This window comes from Mus musculus, chromosome 11, assembly GCF_000001635.26.
Source record: "Mus musculus strain C57BL/6J chromosome 11, GRCm38.p6 C57BL/6J".
NCBI lineage: Eukaryota > Metazoa > Chordata > Mammalia > Rodentia > Muridae > Mus > Mus musculus.
In genome coordinates this window covers 43,699,904-43,723,255 of record NC_000077.6, presented here as the reverse complement: position 1 = coordinate 43,723,255, position 23,352 = coordinate 43,699,904, and the positions used below count along the sequence as shown (strand labels likewise).

General features: G+C 41.1%; 1 protein-coding gene across 14 annotated transcripts in view; it reads right to left on the bottom strand.

Annotated features, from left to right (window-relative positions):
- Positions 1-622: 622 nt before the first annotated feature.
- Pwwp2a (PWWP domain containing 2A) overlaps positions 623-23,352 on the bottom strand; it is a 41,509-nt gene continuing 18,779 nt past the window's right edge. For 4 of the 14 annotated variants that reach the window (XM_006534202.3, XM_006534203.3, XM_006534204.3 and 1 more), the window contains one exon: positions 11,304-18,722. In XM_006534202.3, the coding sequence (XP_006534265.1) occupies positions 17,054-18,655 (1,602 nt within the window). In that variant the 5' untranslated portion in view covers positions 18,656-18,722 and the 3' untranslated portion in view covers positions 11,304-17,053. Of the gene's footprint in view, positions 3,036-5,415; positions 6,227-11,303; positions 18,723-23,352 lie in introns of those variants that run through there. The other 10 variants (NM_001164231.1, XR_001780050.2, XM_006534200.4 and 7 more) reach the window with 10 other exon arrangements.

Genomic DNA, 23,352 nt, shown 5'->3' with positions numbered 1-23,352 from the left:
GAAAGAAGGGAAGGGGAGGGGAGGGGAGGGGAGGGGGGAGGGGAGAGGGGAGAGGGGAGAGGGGAGAGGGGAGAGGGGAAAGGGGAGGAGAGGAGAGGAGAGGAGACTACAAGCCTCTCAATTACCCCATAGGCTTTCACAAACTAATTTTCTTCCTAATGACAAAGCATTTCTGGCTCACAGGTCAATCCTATAAACTATGGTAGGAAACAGTCTGTATAAGTAGGACTCCTTCTTGTGGATGGGGATAGGGGGTGCTTGAAGTTAGTATGTGTAGGATGACCTTGAACTATATAACCTTAAACACTGAGATTACAGGCCCTATGTGCCATCATACCCAGCTATGAATTCCTTAAAGTTAAAACCGAAGGAACCTTCCACACTTGTAAAGCCAGCCCTACTGTAAAGGCCAGGCTGCTTAAATCAGTAAAGCAATCTGTTGTGTACAGGATCCTAATCAAACTCTGTAGTCAGCTGGCCTCTACCTCTAGTCAGAAGAAATCCCATCAAAGCTTAGTGACCAAAGCCTCAGGGTCTCCCTCAGGAGCATCACCACTTCCCAGGACACAGACCTGGGTTGGATTTTAAAGTCTAAAGAAACAACAAAAGCTACTTTTTGTTTGTTTGTTTTGTTTTGTTTTTTATTTTTTGAGACAGGGTTTCTCTGTATAGTCCTGGCTGTCCTGGAACTCACTCTGTAGACCAGGCTGGCCTCGAACTCAGAAATCCGCCTGCCTCTGCCTCCCAAGTGCTAGGATTAAAGGTGTGCGCCACCACGCCCGGCTCAAAAGCTACTTTTAAAGGTAACCCCTACACAGTAAAACAGTTCTTAAATAAATTAAAAAAAAAAAAAACAAAGACTTTATTGGATAACGTTACACAACATTCTTTAACATTTAACTCTGAGCAGATGGAAGGTGAGAAACAATTCAAGTCTACAAATGAAATAGGCCTGTGAAGATTTTAATACAGACAAAAGGTAGCATGAAGCAGAGCTTAAATATTAAGCAACTAAAGCAATAAAAATGAAGTTGTAACATGGTAGGCCTAGATCTTAAATACCACCAAGTATCCTTTATTTTTTTAATGAAAATCTAATTTGTAATAAAAGGCCCTTAAGGATTTGCCATGAGGAAAAAAAAAAAATGTAGATTCTTACAACCTGATCTCTCCCAGTGCTTTTGCCTTTTTAATTTTTTGGTCAATTCCATCACTCTACAAATAAAAATTTCTAAAGCTTAGAGGTCTTCCTGATACGATCCATGCATGATTCCACATGGCTTGGGAGATACCTGGTTCCTGAGTGAGCGTGAGAGGTACTGCTGGTGTGGGGGTCTAAGACGAGAGTGACCCCAGAGCCTGGAGCTGTGATTCATCTTCTCCACAGCTCCCTGCTGTTACAGTTCCTGAGCCCAGCTGATACGATGACGCCATGATGTGAAGTCTCCAAAGAGATCACTGTAAAATGCAATCAGGACTTCCCAGCACGTGCAGTGTTAGGATCTGAATTAAGCTCACTAGACTCCAGACTACCCGGCTTTTCTTCTTGAGTTATAAATCAAATCACAGTCAGGTATAGTAAATGATCTAAAAGTCTCACCCAGAGCATTTCCTAATCCTGAGCAATGGGCTGTTGGGTACTCTCACCCACACAGAAAGATCACAGGGAGTGACCTCTTGAGCTAAGCGCTCATTTGTCACTTGTGTCACTTTGAATGAGTACAGTGAGTTAGTTCTTTTTTCTTTTGGCTTTTTTTCTTTTTCTTTTTTTTTTTTTTTCTTTTTGTAGTAAGTAATCAATATGATGTTATCTTTCTGGTTTAAAAAATAAATCAGTATCGCCACTAAAAATCTTCAGTTTTATTATTAAAATTACGGCACCATCAAATATAAAATGCTTTAAAAATGTAGTACTAACAGGTCCATCTGATTTTCTCATGTGTTCTCCATTCATTAAACAAGAAAAATTAAGGGGTTTCATACTATGTATTTAGCAAAGACAAGGAAATCTGAAATCTCTGTTAAGAATTCATGTTCCATGCACCAAAAGTTTAGGCTGTTTTCCTGGATGGTTTTGCCACTGTTCCCCAGGGCCAAGTGCTCCCTAACCCTGTGAGAATCTCCTGCACTGAGAAGGAGGGGCTCCTGGCCGTGGAAAGAGGCCCAGATCAACAATGATGCTGTCACCTTTTCTGAACAGCACCACTCAGTCAGGGAGAGGCAATAATAAAAGCCTGTCCAGCTCAGAATCATGAGCTAGTTCTTGGGAGTATATGATTTCATTCCAAGTTCAACACTAGCCTATCCACTTGGGAGTCAAAATATGAAAAGGTACGAATGTAGTTATGAAAATGTGCACAAAATGTTAAATACTAGTGGCAAATAAATACATCTTAATATGTTCTAACAAGCAAACATATATTCAAGATAATACAGCCCTGTTTTATTAAAAGATCCACATTGTACTTGTGGGTGGGCGGGGCACTTAGCCATCCTCTCAGCAGGATGTCAGATCACCTTCCTCTTGTGTCTACTGGCACCCTGAAGGAAGCACTGGCCTTAGCACATGTGGCCACTGCTGTGTCACTGGAGCGCCATTTTAAACACACCTCTGCTCACTTCTGAACTGCTAAACATCATCCTTGGAGAAAGCACAAAGGTTAGGTATGCAAACAATTCCTCGTCTCTGCACCATCCCATGCCTGGTAGGCCTGTCCAAACTACTGTTCACATTCAAGAGAAGCTACTGTCAGTGATTCCTCCGCACCACACTCAGTGCTCATACCACTTTCTCCTCGCCTCATGCATAATTTATTGCAGCAGTTTGTTTCTTCTATATATATATATAAAATATTCCCTAATAACTTTTCTTCCATTCAGTCTACCTTGCAACTGCCCCTGTGTAGATTGACTGGTTTTAGTCACTGCCTTTACATTTACTTCTTAGTGCAGTTTAAAGCTCCAATCTTATTCAGTCCTGTTGTTCTGTTGTTCTGTCACATCCAAGAAACCAGCAGTCTGCTAATGCCTTTGTGCTGAAATACAATAAACAAAAGGAAGAAAATGTTAATCATAGGTAACAGGAGAAAAAGAAGTCTTTTGTTGTTTAAGCCCTACAGCTCATGGGATTGTACCACTTTTCTTTCAAAACAAATATCTGACTTTTTAAAGACAGCTTACTGACACTCTAGACCAGTAGAAGCATTGTCTAATTTATCTGAGCACATCTGACCAAATTCCAACACATTTGGCTATCACCTGAGTCCTTTTCTTAGGAATATTTGCCTATTATATTAGCAGGAGAATTTTGACTTTGTCTAAATTAAAATATAAAGTAGCAAAGATAAGACTCTTAGGAAACACCAGCCTTTCCCAAGCACAGTTAACCTGCAGTCTTTTTAAAATGTTCTTTGAGACAGTTTCACCATGTAATTCTGGCTGGCCTGGAACTCACGAAGAACTAACTGCCTACCTGTACCTTCTATGTTGGGATTAAAGATATGAGCCACCAAACCCAGCCTTAACCTTTTCTGATTCCTCCCCTTCTCAGAGACAGTGTCTCTTGTAGCCCATGATGACCTCAATCTGACCTTGAACTCCTGATCTTTCTTGCCTCATCTCTTTGAGTACTGTGCGTGTGTAAGGTATACATCATCAAGGCTAACTGGTTAGTCTTAAGCAAACTTATATACAGAACCAAGTTAGGTTAAAATTCAGCCTAGATCACGGTGTACTACTTGCACAGAGCTGAGAGGGGACTGGAAGGAGCCTCCCCAGAGTCAGATCCATCCAAAGGCATTAAGAATGTCGTGTTATCACTAGACCACTTCAGTGCACTGACCAGTGCCTGTTATTATACCTGACATCAACGAGGAACCCTTCAGTAGCCTTTTGAGCAAAGGCAGGGCCCCAGGCACAACAGGCAGACAGTGTGACTTATAGAAAATACTTCCAAGCAGCAGGGCCAGACTGCCCAGGGTTAGCAAACAGCTAGCACACAAAGTAATGAGAGAGAGCCCACTACCATCCAGTCCCTAGCTGGGCCCTCCACATGGGAGCTTGAGACCCAAGAAAGATCACCATTGTAACAAATGTATTTTTAAACCAAAGAAAATGCTATTTCAGTGGAATAATAAAACACACAAAGAATGCAGAAGGAAGAAAAAACACTCATCTTTCCCATGGTTCATTTGTTTCCTGAGTCGGGGCTTATAAAAAGTAAAACTCTACAGGGCATTCTTTCATGTGTCTTTCAAGCAATGAAAAATGACTTCTAGCTAAAATACTGCAAACTTTAAGATGAAGGGCCCATATATTTGTTGCTTCTGAAAAAAAAAAAAAAAAAAGGATGACTAATGCTGATTTAAAATTCAACTTTCTGAAAATGAGCTAGCTAGCTAACATGACTGTTATACTAACATACAAACTCATATAAAACTTTGGAAGTGGGTGTACCCTTTTATTAACTGAAGTAAGTCTTTGAAAATCTGGGGTCTTGTTTTAAATATTTATATGTATGGGTGATCTGTCTTCACACACATCCAGAAGAGGAAATCAGATCCCATTACAGACGGCTGTGAGCCACCATGGGATTGCTGGGAATTGAACTCAGGACCTCTGACACAGCAGCCAGTGCTCTCAACTACTGAACCATCTCTCCAGCCCCCCAAAAATCAGGTTTTAATGCCAGGCCCACTGAGGCTCAGTTGAAGACCAGAACAAGAAAGCCAAGGACTACTGCCAAGGACAACAGAAGTACAGAAAGCCAAAGACTCTCTCCCCTAATTGGTTATATTAAGGTGGCTACCATGACTATTTAGCTACGAGTCCAAAATTTAGAGACAATATTCACTGCAAAATGTTTTATTTTGAACCAGTATCAAAGCTTACATGCAACAATAAAATTCTCCAGGAGCTGTACAAACCGCAGGTCAAAATAACTCTAGTACATTCCCTATCCCAGAAGACTAAAGACTTTTTCAAATAAAAGGTAAGTTCAGGTGCTAGAGACATAGCTCAGTGGATAAGAAGACATTACTGATCTTGCATAGGACCTGAGTATCGTTCCCAGCATCCAAATCAGGGAGTGGATGCCTGTAACTCCAGTCCAAAGGACATGAGCCCTCTTCTGGCTTCAAGGTCACCTGCACATATTTGGCATATATTCTCACTTACATACACAAATGAAAATAAATGTAATAAATAATAAAATATAAAAAGATAAGTTCAAGAGGAACAACCAAAATCTCTAAACCTTTCCCATCATTTAAGAGTCCAAAATCAACTTTACACATTATCCATTAAGTCACATATAGCAATAACAATGTCACACAAGCACATTTTAATCCTATCATACCACCTCTAAAAGTGTGACTCACCTTATGTAAATGACAATGAGTTTTAAGATTTACTTACTATGTATTCACATACACGTGCATCTCTTTTTCTTTTTGGAGACAGGGTCTTTGTAGACCTGTTTTTCTTGAACTCCCTATGTAGACCAGGCTGGCCTTGAACTTGGGAGATCTGCCTCTGCCTCTGCCTCCTAAGTGCCGAGATTAAAGCCATGCACCACCATTCTAGGCCCCACATACATACACATTCTTACACACTTCCTCAGACTCACTAGGATAAGGAGGACCATCTTGAGTTTCTAACCTTCCTGCCTCCACCTCCTGAGTGCTGGGATTAACAGTCATGTGTCACCATGCCTGGTTTACTCGGTGTTGGGGATGAACTCAGAGCTTTGCACATTCTACCAACTGAGACACTTTCCTATGACTTATACAATAATAAGTAACAAAGAATTTAAAGTGACAAAGATTGAAACTGAGAAAATAAACCAGTCCCTGATTTTCAGGCAGCTAACAGAAGCTTACAATGTAACACTTGACTCACCACAAGGCGCTCAATACAGACACTGGCAGAAGGCTCTACTCTAGAAAAGTTTTCAGTTCCTGGAAATAATTACCTACAGGAAGCATTCCCAACTACCAAGGTCAATGAAAACTAATGAGTCTTCTGAAGGCTAGCCTAGTCTACTTCAGGGGTGGCTAAGTGATGATGTGCCCTTTTCATTTTGTGGCAGGGCTTAAGACAGACAGACCTGCCCGCTTCACTGTTAACTTCAATGCTCCCAGCCTGAATCCACAGTGGTCTGTCAGACACTGTAAGGGAGCAGCAGGACTCGTCACTGTCTGATGTAATAGCTGCCATTTGTTGAGACCTATGGTAGAAAAAACCAAGTTAACAAAAATAGAGCAGACTGTTGAGTTCTTTTTAATCCATCTTAACTAGAAAAAGAAGTATTTTTTAAAAATAAGACCAAAATTAGTTTGACTTTTCCTAGAGTTTATTCTAGGTAATTTGCCAGCTTCAGTTTTGATAACGGAGAGCCTTTGAAAGCCTTGTGGGTACCTCAACAATGGGCAAGATAGGGCATCCTTATGTGTGCATTCCATGAGATGCAGTATGTAACCTGGCAAGCTGCCTGCCCTCCAATAAGCCTATAAATGAAAGAGGAAGTGCTAATTCACATTTTATGTCCCTGAGAAAAGAAAGAAAGAAAGAAAGAAAGAAAGAGAGAGAGAGAGAGAGAGAGAGAGAGAGAGAAAGAGAGAAAGAGAGGGAGGGAAGGAGAGAGAGAGAGAGAGAGAGAGAGAGAGAGAGAGAGAGAGAGAGAGAGAAAGAAAAATAGAAAAATATTTTTAAAAAAAAGTTACCATCTAACACTAGCTAGTTCACTAACCTGATCAAGATGGTCCAGAGGGCTAAAGTTTTCACCTCACCCAGATCACATCATCCAGGAGCTCAAAGACCATCAAAAGCCCTTTGTTTCTGAGTGATGGAGCTTCAGGTTCTAGGAACATAATTCAACTGAAAAACTGAGCATAATTCAACTGAAAAACTATTTTAAAAGTGTCCTTGTTCTGCTTTTGAGGCAGGGTCTTAAACCACAGCATGGGGCTGGTCTGGAGCTCCCTGTAAACCAGCCTAAGCCTTAAACTCCTACCTTGGTTTTCTGGGTGCTAGGATTACAGGCATGAGCCAGTACATCTTCCATATAGCAAGTTTTATTTTTAAACATATTTGGCTGCACACCTACTGCCCTAGTTTTAGTATAAACAATTCTCTTATCATCAGCACAGCCAGCTCTGGGATCACCAATCCAGCAATTGCCAGGCACTGGTGGTGGCACACCTTTAATCTCAGCACTCAGGAGGCAGAGGCAAACGGATCTCTAAGTTCAAGGATAGTCTGATCTTCAAAGTGAGTTCCACGACATCCAGGTCTACATAGACAAAACAAAACAAAACAAATCACAATCAGGCAGGTCATGGCTATGCATAGCCTTTAGTCTCAGCAGAAGCACAGGGCAGGTAGATTTCTGCATTCCCAGCAAGCTTGGTCTACATAGCGAGTTGTAAGACAGCCAGAGCTACATTTTAAGGCCTTACCTTAATAAATTAAAATACCAATCAGAAGCAGTAGAGTAGTAAATAAAACTTTTAAAGTAAGCTATCCTGACATTATAAACACAATCACTTCTAAATTCTAGTTTAAAGAAAAATAACTCTTTAAAAATGAGGTTCAGTAGTAAGGTTTTACACAGGAATCTGAGTGTTTGTTAGGGGAGAACAGGAGCCAGTGCACTGGAGTGCTCGGGGAACTTCCATCCAGCTTCCCTTTCAGCCTCCACCCACCACACTGACAACGATGGACAATGAATGGAGAGCGGCTGAGGGAGCTAGTCAGTTCTCGTTTTTCTTCCTGTGACAAGGTCTCTATGTGATTTTGACTCTTCTGGAACTTGCTATGTAGGCAAGACTTGCTCAGAACTCAGATGTGACTGTTTCCGCCTCACAAGTGCAGGAATTAAAGGTGTGCACCACCATGCTAAACTCAGGTAGGTCAATCATGCTCTGTCAGTCACAACCCAGTGAGTGAACACCAAAGGCTATAATAAAAAATAAAATTTAAAAAGAGGACAGGAAGTTGCTGGATGAATCTGAAAGCAGTTGTGGGGGAGAAGGGAACGAATAAGATCAAAATAGATTGTATACATGTACAAACTCAAAAATTTTTGTGGTGAGTACTGTGCCTGCACATATGTGCACCATATGACTGCCTGGTACCCATAGAAATCAGAAGGCAGTATTATATTCCCTAGAACTGGAGTTACACAGGGGTGCTGGGAGCCAAACCCAGGTCATCTACAAGGGTAACAAGAGCCCTTAACCATACTAAGCTCCAGCCCCAAATAACTGTACTTTTTTAAAAGGTCTTTAAAAAACAGGTCTGGGGTGAGCTCACCTTTCCTGCTCATTTTCCCCACTACAACTCTTAAAATGCTACATAAAACCTCAGCCTGTCAGTTCCATACAGAGCCTGACTGGATGAGCTTCCACTCGGTACTTTCAGGGTCTCCACATTTTTCTGTGGAAACTTATCCCCGGCTCCTACCCAATGCAGAATTTCCTCTATGAAGAGCTAAGGACCCTGCCTGACAGCAGTAAAGGCAGGGATCCTCCATGAAAAGGCATCAATCTCAAGCTCAGTGAAGTTATTTGTCCTCTAAGATAAAGCCTAAGTGTGACAATGGTGCTCTCCTACAAGCAGCAAAGATCAAGGGCCAATCAGAAGAGGGTAGTACATAATCTGGTAGAGCCAATGAAAGGAGAAATAGTGCAAAGCCCTGAATGAAAAAGTGAAAGATTCTGACTATATGCATGGACTTATGGTTCCACTAAAGACTCAAATTCCAATGCGTATGATGCGATGTGAGCAAGAAGGAAATGCAGAGGTGAAGTCTCTTTTATAGAGACAGTCTGGGTTCTAACCAGTGACTGATTTCCTGTCTGAGCTTTAGATTTAGACTAACCCACACACAGTTCTTCCCAGGATACTTGGACAGTGCCACTCCTAGACAGATCCCTTACTAAAAAATAAAGTGGAGGGAGAGGGACTGGCCATACAGTTGTAACCAACAGCATCTCAAAATGAGCCATGGGTAACGACGACTATCTTCTGGGAAATAAGACCACACATACAGATTAAAGCCAAGTATTTCCCCCCCTAAGTCTCCCATCAATACATGTGCAAACAGATTTTACTCTTGACCACTTGCTGAAATGCCAAAGCCCCAAGAACATACAGAAGCTGTGTAAACTGGCCAACGTACTTAAAAGATGACACACTTATAGCTCCCTTGTAAGGCTCTCCTAACAGGATTCTGCTGTAGAGACCCAAGCTCAGATTCTCCTCCGAGCTCTGAAAAGGATTTGGAATATGCAGATTTGGAGGTGGTGACTGACAACATCCCTGCATCAGTTGTCCTCATTTCTTTTCTTTTGTGTGCACACATAAGAGCCTATGTATGGAGATCAGATGACAATTTAAAGTTGTCAGTTCTCTCCTATATTGTCTGTCCCCAGGGAGCAAACTCAGAATGTCAGGTTTCCCAGCAGGCTTCTTTACCCACTTCACCATCTCTAGACGAACATTTCTACAGATGCCTAAACTTGCTATGAGCAAAATGAAGAGTACTAGGTAGTCCTTTAAGAATATTAAATATGAAACTATAATAAACTTTAATCATGGCTTTTATATCCCATAATTCCCATGACCTCCAATAGTTAGACTCTATATATGCCAGCTAAAAGCCAGCCAGTTTACCTAAACATGGTGGCAAAAACTGCTAATTTCAGAAGCCAATGAGGTTAAAAACAAGACCAACAGTTCAAGGCCAATCTCAAAACTCCCAAGGAGAGGCCACCCAAACTCCCAAGGAGAGTATACTACCTCTAGATATCTGTAGCTAATAGTGCTATTACAGAAACTTAAAACTTTTCATTTATGCTAAGTACATACTATTTGATAGATAGTGCCAAAAACAAAATGGGGTTTCTCTGCTACACATAAGTAGCTGGTAATAATGAGCAGTATTTACACAGGCTTTGTGCCAAGCAGGCATTTTTCTATTGCTTTAAAATTTGCCCTCTGAGGTGGCTCTATCCTCCTCTTCATTTAGTAGGATAGCATGAGGTTATCAACCTACCTAAGATCACACTGCTGCTTCTTTTTTTTTTTTTTTAAGATTTATTTATTATCTGAAAGTACACTGTAGCTGTCCTCAGACACATCAGAAGATGGCATCAGATCTCATTACAGATGGTTGTGAGCCACCATGTGGTTGCTGGGAATTGAACTCAGGACCTCCGGAAGAGCAGTCAATGCTCTTAACCGCTGAGCCATCTCTCCAGCCCCGGATCACACTGCTTCTAAGAAGCACATCAATCAGGCCAGAGCATGTGGATCAAGAGCTCATACTTACAAGCACATGCCTAAAACGTTTAAAGAAAATACTCTCTGCTTGATAAAAGCCTGCTGTTAAACATGGCTTATGTAAAACTGCTAATGCTCGGATTCCCCTGCATCACTGCTCATACTACTTTCTCCTGTCCTCTGATCTGGATGGCACCCTTACCTTCCCACATAAACAGTCTCTTTAAGCAACCAAACCTTCCATTTCGTTTTTCCATGGGAAACTATGCTCCTCAGGCTTTCAACCGTTTGGTTTGGTTTGGTTTGGTTTGGTTTGGTTTTGGCTTTATGAGGGAACATGAAGTGAGTCAGTCTTACTGTACACCCTGGGCTAGCCTCAGATCAGGATCCTCCACACCAGCTTCTAAAAAAAAAATCTTACATGCGGGTTTAAACGAGAGACACCAATGAATGCAAAATATCTTGAACAGTTTGAAAGGACACCCTTGCTAAAATTTACTCTGCATTATAATTTTGATCCCCTCCCTCTGTGTCCCTGGCCATCCTAGAATGCCATCTGTAGAGCAGGGTAACCATCTGGCTCTGCTTCCTGAGATCTGGGTTAAAATCATGAGCCCCCACTGCCCAGCATGAGCTTTTTCTTTTCTAAGAAAGCCTACCCATAAAAGCCACACTCCAGGCCTACAGGCGCAGATGACAGGAGATAGAGAGGCAGAGACAAGAGGATGTCAAGCTTGAAGCCAGCCTAGGCTACATGAGACCTAGTCTCAAACAGCTGCAAAACTCGAACATATTTATACATACATGCACACTTATACATACAAGCATAGCGGGTGGGAGGGTGGCACTAATACTTTAGCCATGAAGGACTTGGCGTTCCTTTCCTTGCAGACATGGATACCAGTATAGAAATTATGAGGGTTTCCCTCTTTTTTAAGAGAGGATCCATGTAGCCCAAGCTGGTCTCAAACCTATTTACCCAACACTGACCTTCCTGATTGATCTTCCTTTTTACAAAATTTTTACAAAACATTGTGAAGATTGTCTTTACACTATGCCTTTAGAGCTGGGCACAGTGGTGCAGGTCTACAATCCTCACGCTTCAGAGGTCAGAAGTCAGTGTCCAATCCCCTGGACAGGCTGTTGTGAGCTGCCTGATGCTGAAGTGGATGCTGGGTACAGTACAGTTTGTACTTTCATCTGCTGACCCATCTGTCCAGCCTCCATTATTATCAAACTTATTAAAATGTCTCCTTTATTCACAAAAAAATTATCCAAGCAATTGCTACCATTGAAAGATTGTTGTACTCAATGTAGTTAAATTAATTCACCTAAAACTTTTACTAAGGGGCGGCTGGGCAGCTGTAGTCCTTAAGCATAAAACACTGTTAGTGCTGTTATCTAGAGTATGCTCCATACAGGACTGCAGGTACACAGCAAGGAATCCTGGAAGCAAACATTGTGGCCCCAATTCTCAGCAAATTTAAAACTCTATTAAAAACACTGATTATAAGTCACTTTTGTAATCCCAGCATTCGGGAGGCTAAAACAAGATTGTCCTGGGCTAGAAACCAGACTGGGTTAGAGTGACCTAGTTTCATAAAACCAATGGGGGAGCGGGAAGGAAAGCAAAGCAAAGCACCCATATTACAGATAGACAGTGGTATAGTACAGACTTAAAACAGACTTAACACCTTTAAAATGTACAACTGGGGGCTGAAGAGATGGCTCAGAGTTCCAAAAGCTTGCTGTTTTTTTTTTTAATATTTATTTATTTATTATATGTAAGTACACTGTAGCTGTCTTCAGACACTCCAGAAGAGGGCATCAGATTTCGTTACGGATGGTTGTGAGCCACCATGTGGTTGCTGGGATTTGAACTCGGGACCTTCAGAAGAGCAGTCGGCGCTCTTAACCACCGAGCCATTTCGCCAGCCCCAAAGCTTGCTGTTCTTATTTGTAGCACCTACATCAGGTGGCTCTCAATGACCTACAATGCCAGATTCAGGGAATCTAATCCCATCTTTTAGCCTCTGAAGGCATTTGTACATGTGGGCACGAGAGCACGCGCACACACACGCACACATACACATCACGTTTTTTTAATTGTACAATTAAAATTGATTTTAAGATAGTAGGCAAGGTCCAGCCTGGTCTACTTATCAAGGCTAGATAGTGTGACCCTGTCTATTTTTTAAAAAACATTTATTGACTGATTGATTCTGAGTACGCTGTAGCTGTCTTCAGACACACCAGAAGAGGGCATCAGATCCCATTACAGGTGGTTGTGAGCCACCTTGTGGTTGGTGGGAATTGAACTCAAGACCTCTGGAAGAGCAGTCAGTGCTCTTAATCACTGAGCCATTTCTCCAGCCCCTATCTATTTTGTTTTAAAGGCAAAGCTTTAAACTAGTTATGGTGGCACATGGCTATGATCCCAATACTGAGGGGCTGAGAGAGAAGGATTACTGCATGTCCAGCCAGCCTGACCCATACAACAAAATCCTCTAAAAAGCAAATACGCCCCCAAAATGGTTAAATTTTAGGCCATGTCTATTTAAGCATTCATAAAGTTACAATTCACTTTACTACGACAAAGATAATGTTGTTTGTTTTTAACTGAAGACACAGGGACAGTAAAGGAGTGACGCCCTTCTGAATATCACAGCGGGGTGTGCTACAACAGCCAGCACCACAGAGCCAAACTCAATGGTGTCCCTTTCGGAGGATAGATTAAACTTAGTATCAATTATCATGGCAAAAATAAAACCCAGATACTCTGCAAAAAGTCTAATAAAATCATTTACCACTGTGCAACCGTGGCTAAATGAAGGCCCGAGTACAGAAATGTCCACGCCCCGTGGAAGCGCAGTCAGCACCTTTCAAGTCAGAACCAGGGGAAAGTAGAAACAAAGATTGGCCGCTCACTCTCCTGGCACGGAATGGAACGGCTCCAACCCAGCTTTAGCTCTCAACTCCAGATTTTTCTATTAAAGTGTTAATAGCTATTAGCACAGCCCCAAAGCAAAAACTGAATTTGTCCCTCCTTAGAAAATGACCATCACTAACTGGCCAATTCCCTATTTGAAACCATCAGTGAACATAAACCTTTGAACTAAAACCTTCATTACAAGCTTTCTAGTATGTCAGTATGGCACTAGACTGTCAGTCCAAACTACAGAACATTCATAACTTAAATGGAGAAAAAAAAAGACCTAACTAAACATATACTATAAATTTCTGATTTTCTGATTCTCAATTCAGTCATTCAGTATAAAGGAAAACTGGCCACTTTCCAAATGTCTGAACATATGTTTCCTTCAATAACCAATAACTTTAGAAAGTAACAGCCTCTCTTAGTTGAATAAACTCCATACCCTAGATGGATCTAAGCTGATTTAAGTATCAATTCTATGTTGTCTGCCTACAATGTCTTCAGAAAAATTCCTGCTTAGTACTTGCTGCATGTAGTACTAAGCTACAATAATAGCAACCATTAACATTCTGTTTCCAGCCGTATGTGTTGGTGTAAGCCTGTAATACTAGCACAGAAGAGCTCAAGATCAGCCTGGGCTATAAGGGAAGATCCTGCTCCAAAAACTGAAAAAAGGCTGGGTGGTGGTGGCGCACGCCTTTAATCCCAGCACTCAGGAGGCAGAGGCAGGCGGATTTCTGAGTTCCAGGCCAGCCTGGTCTACAGAGTGAGTTCCAGGACAGCCAGGGCTACACAGAGAAACCCTGTCTCGAAAAACAAAAGCAACAACAACAACACAAAAAACAAAAACTGAAAACAAACAAACAAAAAAATATCAAAACCACTTAGGAGGAAACAGGGATAGATAAAAAATCTGTTAATAGAATGCCTGGCTAAAGTGAAAAAGGCCTGGATTCGGTCCTCATCATCATAGAAACTGGGTGTGTTGGAATCCCTGCATGAGAGGTGGAGAGATCAGAAGCTGAGGTGAACTGTAGGTAGGCTAGACTGCTATACTGGAAACAAAACACTTGGGGACACACCATTAAATCTGACTTTAGATAGTGAATCCTTTACAGGTCTTCTGTTCTGTGGGAATAAACTAGAATAGAAAACAGATTTCTTCTAAAAGACCAGTGCACTTGCTGATTTCTAAGCTCTACAAAATGAAGAAGGAAACATGAGGCTTTAAATTTCTAAAGATGCCATCCTGACAACTTATTTGTTTTCTGCACTTGCTCATCCTTGTCTTTTAGCTACTTTTCTTATATTGGAAATTTGTCTAAGTAAATTCTCTCAGAAAAGAGAAACCAAACCAAACAAGAAGAAAAAAGTCCATTTGGTTTATTATCGTACATACAGTACCTTTTATCTTCTCAGAGGAAACTCTGTTACAGTAGATAGCAAATGGTCACCTTGCTTGGAAAATTCTACTGGGATATCTTTAAAAATAGTATCTCACTATGTGGCCCTGGCTGGTCTAGATAGAATTCCATAGATCAGATCGGCCTCAATCTCAGAGAACATGCTAGGGCTAAAGGCATGTACCAGCACACAGAGCCAAATATTCCTTTGTTCATTTTCTGGACAAGAATTCATTATGTGCCCTGGTCAATCTCTAAGTCACTCAACCCTCTTGCATCCACCTCTCAAATGATAGGATCACTAGAACATGCCATCACTCCTGGCTGAATGTTATTTATATACTCCACAATCACAGATTGTATTTTCCCATGTAGCTTCTGAAATAGGACAAATGGTTTATGCCATAAAGATACATTGCCAAAGTGTCTGACTGTATTAGCAACACCCACTTTCAAAGTCACAACTACAACAGCCCAGATCACACACTTCACATTACTTTTTAGATGACTCTCGCATAAATCAGTTTTTCAAAAGGTAAACAAACAAGTACTCTAATCTAAAACAGTTACTCAGAAAACCTAGGATATTTCCCTCATAAGCCCTTCATCACACTGTGAGCTTTCAGACTGTCATAATCAGATTAGTTTCTGTTTGCAGGAAAGAATATGTATCTTTTTCTTTGTGTGTTTATTAAAATCAAAAAGCATTGACTAAGTTCCCCAGAAGAAATTCTATTTTCTTTCCCAGAAATAATCAGGTATCAAGCTTAAGGAAGTTCATTTCCAAATTTCATTATCTTTATTATTAATTATGTAGTAACTAACATATCTCACACTGGATTATTTTAGAAATCCATAAAAGTTTACCTTTTTGTATCTCAAGTAAGTACTAACTGAAACTATATCAAATTTAAGAAAACAAAAGGCTTGGAAGCAACTTAATTCTCGAGATCACCTTGCCTCTGCGGGCACTCAGGAGGCAGAAGCAGGCAAGGCTCTGAGCTTGAAATCAGCCTGGCCAGCCAAAGTGACATAGCGAGACTCTTAAAAAATAACATCTTAGGGACAGGTAGACCATGTAGAATATGGAGTTAGATTACTAAGCCCATAAAGCAGTGATATCTGAGGCAGGAGACCAGAGAGCAAACCAACTACAATTACCTAATTTTTTAAAGCATGACAATTTATCAAAGCTAAAACTGAGGGGAAAAAATGAAAAGCATTCATGAGCAGTTGATAGGAACTAGAGTTCTACCGGATGGTATTACTATAGAGCCTCACTGTACCTCCTGTTATTTGAATTTTATTTATTCTCCAATACATCCCTGACAGGGCAAACAAAAATGTTTAATTTCTCATGTTTTCTAACCACTATTGCAAAGAAAAATTTCTACTATTTTGAAACTGTTCAAAGCTTTTTGAGAAACACACACAAATAATTTGGATTTAGTTGATTTTATTTACAGCTTTTTTTTTTTTACATTTCAATGCATTATACAATCACATTTCTCATTTTCTGACCTGCAAACAGATTACCTTAAATGGAAAATGCTTCTGAAAAACTATCAAATTAGGTACATCCAAAATGCAACAATTACACATGACATTAATTCACAAAGTGTAAATTGCTAGGGTCTGTCCTAAGAATTTAGGAACAGCCAGTCAGGAGAAATCTGACTAACTTTTCACTCAATTATTTATATACCCCAAATAAAATCTATCTAAACTTCCCACCAAATATCTGACAGTTTGTTTTACAACCTCACTGGACAAGAGAGTACTGACCCAAACCTGTCTAGTCTTAATAGTTTTAATCCCAAATACTGGCAATGTGTACAGCCTGGTCTATAACTAAACAGCAAGCATACCAATTTGTCATAGCAAGCATCTCAGTGTGTCAAACATCCAATATCAAACTTTTATACCCTATGTGCATAGAAAGTCTAAGTTTTCACTAGATAAAACAAGTAATCATTGAATATCCACTGTTCCCCAAGTTCCAGCCCTTACTAAAATCTCAAATATGCAACCCATGTCACATGGTGACAGACAATAGTTTATACATGTGGATGTGTGTGTATGTATGTCTAGGTGTGCATACCTAGACATACATATACACACAAACAATAGCTACAAATGGCAATTAACAGTCCCTGCAAAAATTGTTTCATTTGAAGCTATGGCTTCTATGCCTTAGGGTGGTTTTAGATTTTAAAACTGGAAAATATTCCTAAAATCCTACTTAAGAGAAAATTTGAAACATCTTTCAGTTTTCAGCTTCTTAGTGTAAAAATGGCTATATATAACGTATAAAAAGCCAACTGAGTGCAATTTCTCACCAGTTTGGCCAAGCTAGCTGGTGGAAATGATTCCTGACTAGCCAGGGACCTGCAGCAGCTCCAGTGGTTCTCGCCTACCTTACTGTCCATGTTCACGTTTCAAATTGTGTCAACAAAGCCCGCACTTCAGGGGTCAGCTGCTTAGCAGCCTTAGCAGCCTCTGTGATAGCCCTGCGATACAGACCCTTTCTCTTCTTATTAAACCGTAACTGGAAGTTTTCTAGAAAGGGGGAGAGTTGTGAGAGAGCAAGGGAAGATGTGGTTGGAGATGCAAACCATGAGATACGGGCCTCCTGCCGGGCTAAAAGGCCGTTATCTTTCCGGCTTACAGTGATGGTAAGAATACGGGCTGGCCACCAAGGGAAGCCATATATCTTGGCCCAAACAATGTCCCCTACACATATGGTCCTGCCATCTGGTGTGATACATTTAGAGACATTTTTTGAAAAGATTTTCATTTTCAAAGAATTACGGAGGCTATTCTCTTCCTTTGAAGAGAAGGAAGTAGAAGTGGAAGAGGCAGAAGGTGCGTGCATACAGCCGGGAGGAAAAACGAAGCTCTCAGAAGAGCTACACTCAGAGTTGGAGGATTTCAAATCATCCATGCTATCAATGCTACACACTGAGGCACTGGAAGAGTCAGATGTCTCCTGATTTAGGGTCAGGTAAACAGAGATACTGCTTTTGCTGCCCTTTTTGCCCAACATCCGCAGTTCCTCCTGCTCACCAGGCACACGCACTCTGCTTGTGTCCTGAACCTCACCGGCGGACTCTTCCGGGCCTTCTGAGGGACTCGGTTTTTCTGAAGGGGCCTCACCTGCTGAGCGGGTGGAGGTGCATCGAGACTGCGGCTTAGGCGCCAGCTTGCCACTCCGAATTTTCTCCAGTCCCGTCTTCAGAGAAGAGTCATTTTCTTCGTTCCTGTACCTTTGTGGTTTTAACCGCACTCGGGGTGGGAGAGAACCTGAGCTGGGACTCTGATACCGACGTGTGAAGTGGACTTTCGCATGGGCGGTTTTGGAAGTGGAGGTTTCACTTTGCTTCTTCTGTGCCTTTTCTTTGGCAATTTTCAATACTTCCCGAGCTTTTGCGTGATCCATGTTCTTGCTTTGGAGCACTTTCTTGGTATTTAACTGAGCTTTTGATGTATTTGCCTGAGCAGAAACCTTGACTACTCTGCCCCTGCTGTGAGCGATACTGGAAACCCTCACCACAGTGTTCCTTCTCTGGCTTTCGTTTTGGTTTTTCCCATCCACTTTATGGTCAGTTTTCAGTTTTTTGTTCACAGTAGCTACACTGTCATTTCTCCGTTTTTTATCTTCATACCTAGAAGAGTCACTGCTACCTTTCCTAATTTCCTTCTTTTCAGCAACAACACTGTTTTTACACTTATCACACAGGACTTGCCTGGGCCGTAGCTTAATCGCATTCATTATTGAAGTGGGTTCTTCCCTGTACATTTTTCGTTTGGGTCGCTTAATTTTCCGAGGCGGCGGCTGAGGTATTGATTGGTTATATGTGTCCCTGATAAACAAGGGGGGAGGGTAAGGTGCTCCTTCATGGAAGAGAGGAGGTGGCTTGGAAGCCCACAGGCGCTCAGGAGGAGGGACTGGAGAGAGGTCATCGGGAACAGCACCGTTCACTTCCTGCTTGACTTCTATCCCTTCTTGGAATGTGGTACTTTGGAGCTGCATGGCGTCCGGTTTGTCCTTATATTCCCTTTTGGGAAATACTGTCACAGGGATCCCATGGGGCCCAAACCTTTGAAGGAAATGGAAGAACAAAAGAAAGCTAGTGAGTTGATATCTGTAACTCAACTTCTTAAACGTAAACAACTTCATACGCATCTATACACGAATCTAAAATAAACTACTGCTGTCTCCAAAGTAACAAAATTCTCCACTTCTTTTGATTCTACATTTAGAGAGAAACTAGAAATAACCGAAATAAATGGTTACTCTAGGCAATACCAGAGTGGCTTTATTTAAAATGGATCTGTTATCAGACAGATTAATATGAGATGCCATGTGGTATTAAACTCACTGAACCATGCACATTTTCCAGTAAATGCACCCATATATTAGACGTCATCATTTTCCTCTGGTCATACATAATACCTCTCAAAAGCTTAATACCAGCCAGGGTGGTAGCACCTGTTGGTAATCTCTGCACTCAAGGCTAAGGCAGGAACACCTGAAGTTCCAGGTCAGTTTAAACAGCACAGAATCAGATGCTCAAAGTATTTCCAATGCTGACAAGGCAGAGCTGCGTGGTTTCAAAGTTTGTTTTGTATTACTTTGTATATACTGGTGTTTTGGCTCTATGAATATCATCTATATATACCATGAGTACAGTGCCTTCAGAAGCCAGAAAAGAATCCCCCACACTGGAGTTACAGATTATTATTATTATTGTGATCTGCTGTGTTGGTACTGGTGACTGAACCCAGGTCCAGAAGAGCAGTTTGTGCTCCTAACTGATGACTCATCCCTTCAGTGTCCCTGAGTTTCACTTTTTAAAACCACAAACTACATTCAGAAATTATTTCAGTTGGGCAGACTGGCGAGAATCTGCAGTGGCAGTACCCAGGAGGGTGTGACAAAGGATTGAGTTTAAAGCCAACTTGTACAACACAGCCAAGGTCTCTTGTCTCAAAGAGAGAAAGCAAAGGAAAGAATAAAAGACAAGCAGTATTTTCAAGTGTAATCCAATTTCAAACCAGTTGTATAGCCAGTATGCATGTATAAATAGATCCCAGTATGCATGTATAAATAGATCCCAGTATGCATGTATAAATAGATCCCAGCTTCAGTAGGAAGGAGAATGAGCAGAAAATAAGAACTGTTTCTCAGACAAACCTGGAAATGTAACTGGATCAATGTAACTTGGTTGAAATAAAGAAACTTTCAGTTAAATTTGCTGTTTTTATTGCATTTTCATAAAAACAAAACCATATTCCAAGTATCTCAGTGTATGTCAGGATGCAAATTTTAAAAAACACTGAGACAACAACATCTAGCACAAGACAATGTTAATGCCAGTTTTATAAGGCAAAGTTACAGAGAACCAATGATAGCAGCAGACTATCAGGTCATGAGGAACCCTGTAAATTAGAAGAAAATGTTTTCTATATGTCAGTTTTTGAAAATAACAAGTGTTTGGGTTTTTTGCTCATTTGTTTCTGTGTTTTATGTTCTTGTCCTCTTAAATGTTCTCCAGAAGGTTCAGAATAACTTTTTAAAAATAAATCTTTAGCCAGTTGTGGTGGCTCATGCCTTTAATCTTAGTAATCAGGAGGCAGAGACAGGAGGATCTTTGTGAGTTCAAGGCTAGCCTGATCTATGTATCAAGTTCTAGGACAGCCAAGACTATTGAGAAAGATTCTATATCAAAAACAAAAAAACACCAGGCGTGGTGGTGCACGCCTTTGATCTCAGAACTTGGGAGGCAGAGGCAGGCGGATTTCTGAGTTCGAGGCCAGCCTGGACTACAAAGTGAGTTCCAGGACAGCCAGGGCTATACAGAGAAACCCTGTCTCAAAAAAAAAAAAAAAAACCAAAACAAAACAAACAAAGAAACAAACAAAAAAAAACAACCAAACAAAAAGGATAGGATCCTCTCATTATCCTCGCTAAAAATTAATAAATCTTTAGGCTGGAGAATTTAAGGCATAATAATCTGAATGATTTTGCTTACTTTTTGAAATTATGTTCACTACGTATTCTAAGCTAGCTTAGAAACTGCTATGTAGTATAGTACCAGGCTGGCCTCAAACTCAAATCCTCCTGCCTCTGCCTCACAAATCCTGGGATGACAGGCATGCCCCACCACGCCCAGTGATCTACAGTGAAGTTCTCAGAGCTCTTACCAAGTGTAAATTTTAGTTTTGCTGTATAAAATAAAAGGTTAGCTCCTAGCTCATGGATTCAGGTAATCCTCAACACAATCATCAACAAATATTAGGCACACATTTTCCTTCATTGAAATAGTTTTAACTTTACTTACATCTAGATTGAATTTTTAAAATGTTTATGTTTGTTTTCACTGGAGGGTGGAGGCAATGCACATCGCATGTTGGTGTCTGGGTAGGACGGGTGTCAGATACCCTGGAGCTGGAGCAGTGGAAGTTTTAAGCAACCTAACGTGGGCTTTAAGGAACCAAACTCGGGTCCTCTGGAACAGCAATAAGTACTTTTTTTTTTTTTTCGAGACAGGGTTTCTCTGTGTAGCCCTGGCTGTCCTGGAACTCACTTTCTAGACCAGGCTGGCCTCAAACTCAGAAATCCACCTGCCTCTGCCTTCCGAGTGCTGGGATTAAAGGCGTGAACCACCACGCCCGGCTAGCAGTAAGTACTCTTAAATCACTAAAACATCTCCCTGACCCCAAAAATATTTAAATAATTACAAAATCACCCCCAAGGAACCAGAAAAATAAATCACTTTAACAAAAGCAGGATCACACATTCTCACGCATTTCAATCATCATGTTGCCGCCTAACATGGACAGTGAGACACTAGCTATGAAACTAGTTTCAACGGTTACACTATGATTAAATCAAAACCCATGTATAAAAGCCAGTCAGAGTAATACTCATAACTGCAGTCTGTTTCCTGTACGTATAGATTACCAGATATGAGTATTTCTTCTTGGGAGGGGAAGCAGGATGATTAGGAATTCAAGGTCAGTCTCAAGATACCGGAGACCCACTTCCCTGCACATATAACATATAATATAAACATATTTTTAACTAAACCTAAGTTTGAAAGCCATTAACCTAAGATACCAAAAGGTTAGCTAGCAAGCAGCACTAAGCTAGGCAGTGGCATACACTTTTAGTCCCAGCAGGATCAAGGCTGAGGCCGGCCTGGAACACACAGTGAGATCCTGTGTTGATAAGCAAAGGATCGGTCGGGTATCTGAACTTTCCGTAAGCACGGTTGCTTAGGTTTTTCTAAAGCAGACATTTATCCTACATCAATGCCCAACAAGGAGCAACCTCAGCAGAGGGAAAGGAGCAAGGGTGCAAATGAAAGGTGGAATGGAATCTCTTGCATGAGCTTCTTCTCCATGTGTGGCACAGCACTTAGACATTGGTGACCAATTCTAACCCATCCCATCTTTAGTCCCTAATTACCACAGAAAGATTCTGAGGAGCACAGCTGAGTGGCTGAGTGTGTGCTAGGCCCAAGGGATTCAGTATTCTCTTCTACTCAAACAAACAAAAATTTCTGCCAGACATGATGGTATATGGTGGGCTGAGATAGAAGAATCTAGATTCCAAGACCTCTTAGGCTATATTGCAAGTTTCTATCCACTCTACCACTACCACCACCACCACACACAAACCTACACACACACACACACACACACTCACACACACACGTTATGGCTTGCTGCTTGCCTGGGCATGCCTAGCATAGATCCCCAGCACCACACAAAATAATTAATAAAAATAAAAATAATTTGTAAGGGAAAAGTAGATAAAGATCCAAGATATCTCTGTACTGACTTTGCACTTCCTGTGGCTACAATTATTTTCAAATTGTTTTCAAAACTGACTCTTTTGAACAAGTAGCAGGTACCAAAGTTAAAGGAGGAAATGAAGATTGGTGTTTAACACCTTTTTTGGTCAGGACTAGAGACATCAGTGAAGAAGCACAGTCTAGGAGTTTGGGATGTAGCTCAGTTGTTAAAGGGCTTCTGTGGCATGATCAAAGCCCTGGGGTCAAGTCCCAGCAATGCAAATGCTGGGCATGGCGAAATGTACCTGGCTTACATTAGTAAGCCTAGCATCCTTGGCAAGTGAAGGCAGGAGGGTCCAAAGTTCATAACAAACAAATACCTATCACTTCTGGGAGTAATGACGGTGTCAAAGCTCTATGAGCTGTGAATGGCAGCGCAGCAATTACCCCAGACTAGGTCAAGCAGAAGCAGGAAGATCTGTGGTCTGAGTGGGCTACATAGTAAGACCCTGTTCCAAAATCCAAAAACAGGAAATGGTTTATTTCATTCTAAGTTTTGGATCCCATTTAAGATTACTCATGACTCTGCTCACACTTTCTAGTACTGCTAATCAATCCTTTACTTACAGTCTTATTCCTCCCTGGAATAAGCTCAGAAACACCAAAATTACTTTTCCGGAAAATACTTGAAACCTAACTGGAATGTTTACCAACAACTATCTATTTTAAGACAGGTATATTTCTGGATTTACTTTTGTAATTTTGAGTTAAGGCTGAGTATTGTGCCCCAGATTTACCTGGAACTCACCATGTAGCACAAGCTGGCTTTTAACACATGGGACTTCTCAGTGTTGAATTACAGGCATATGTCACAACTGGTTCCTCTTGTATTTCTAATGCTTACCTCTGATTCCAAGAGTTCAGTTTA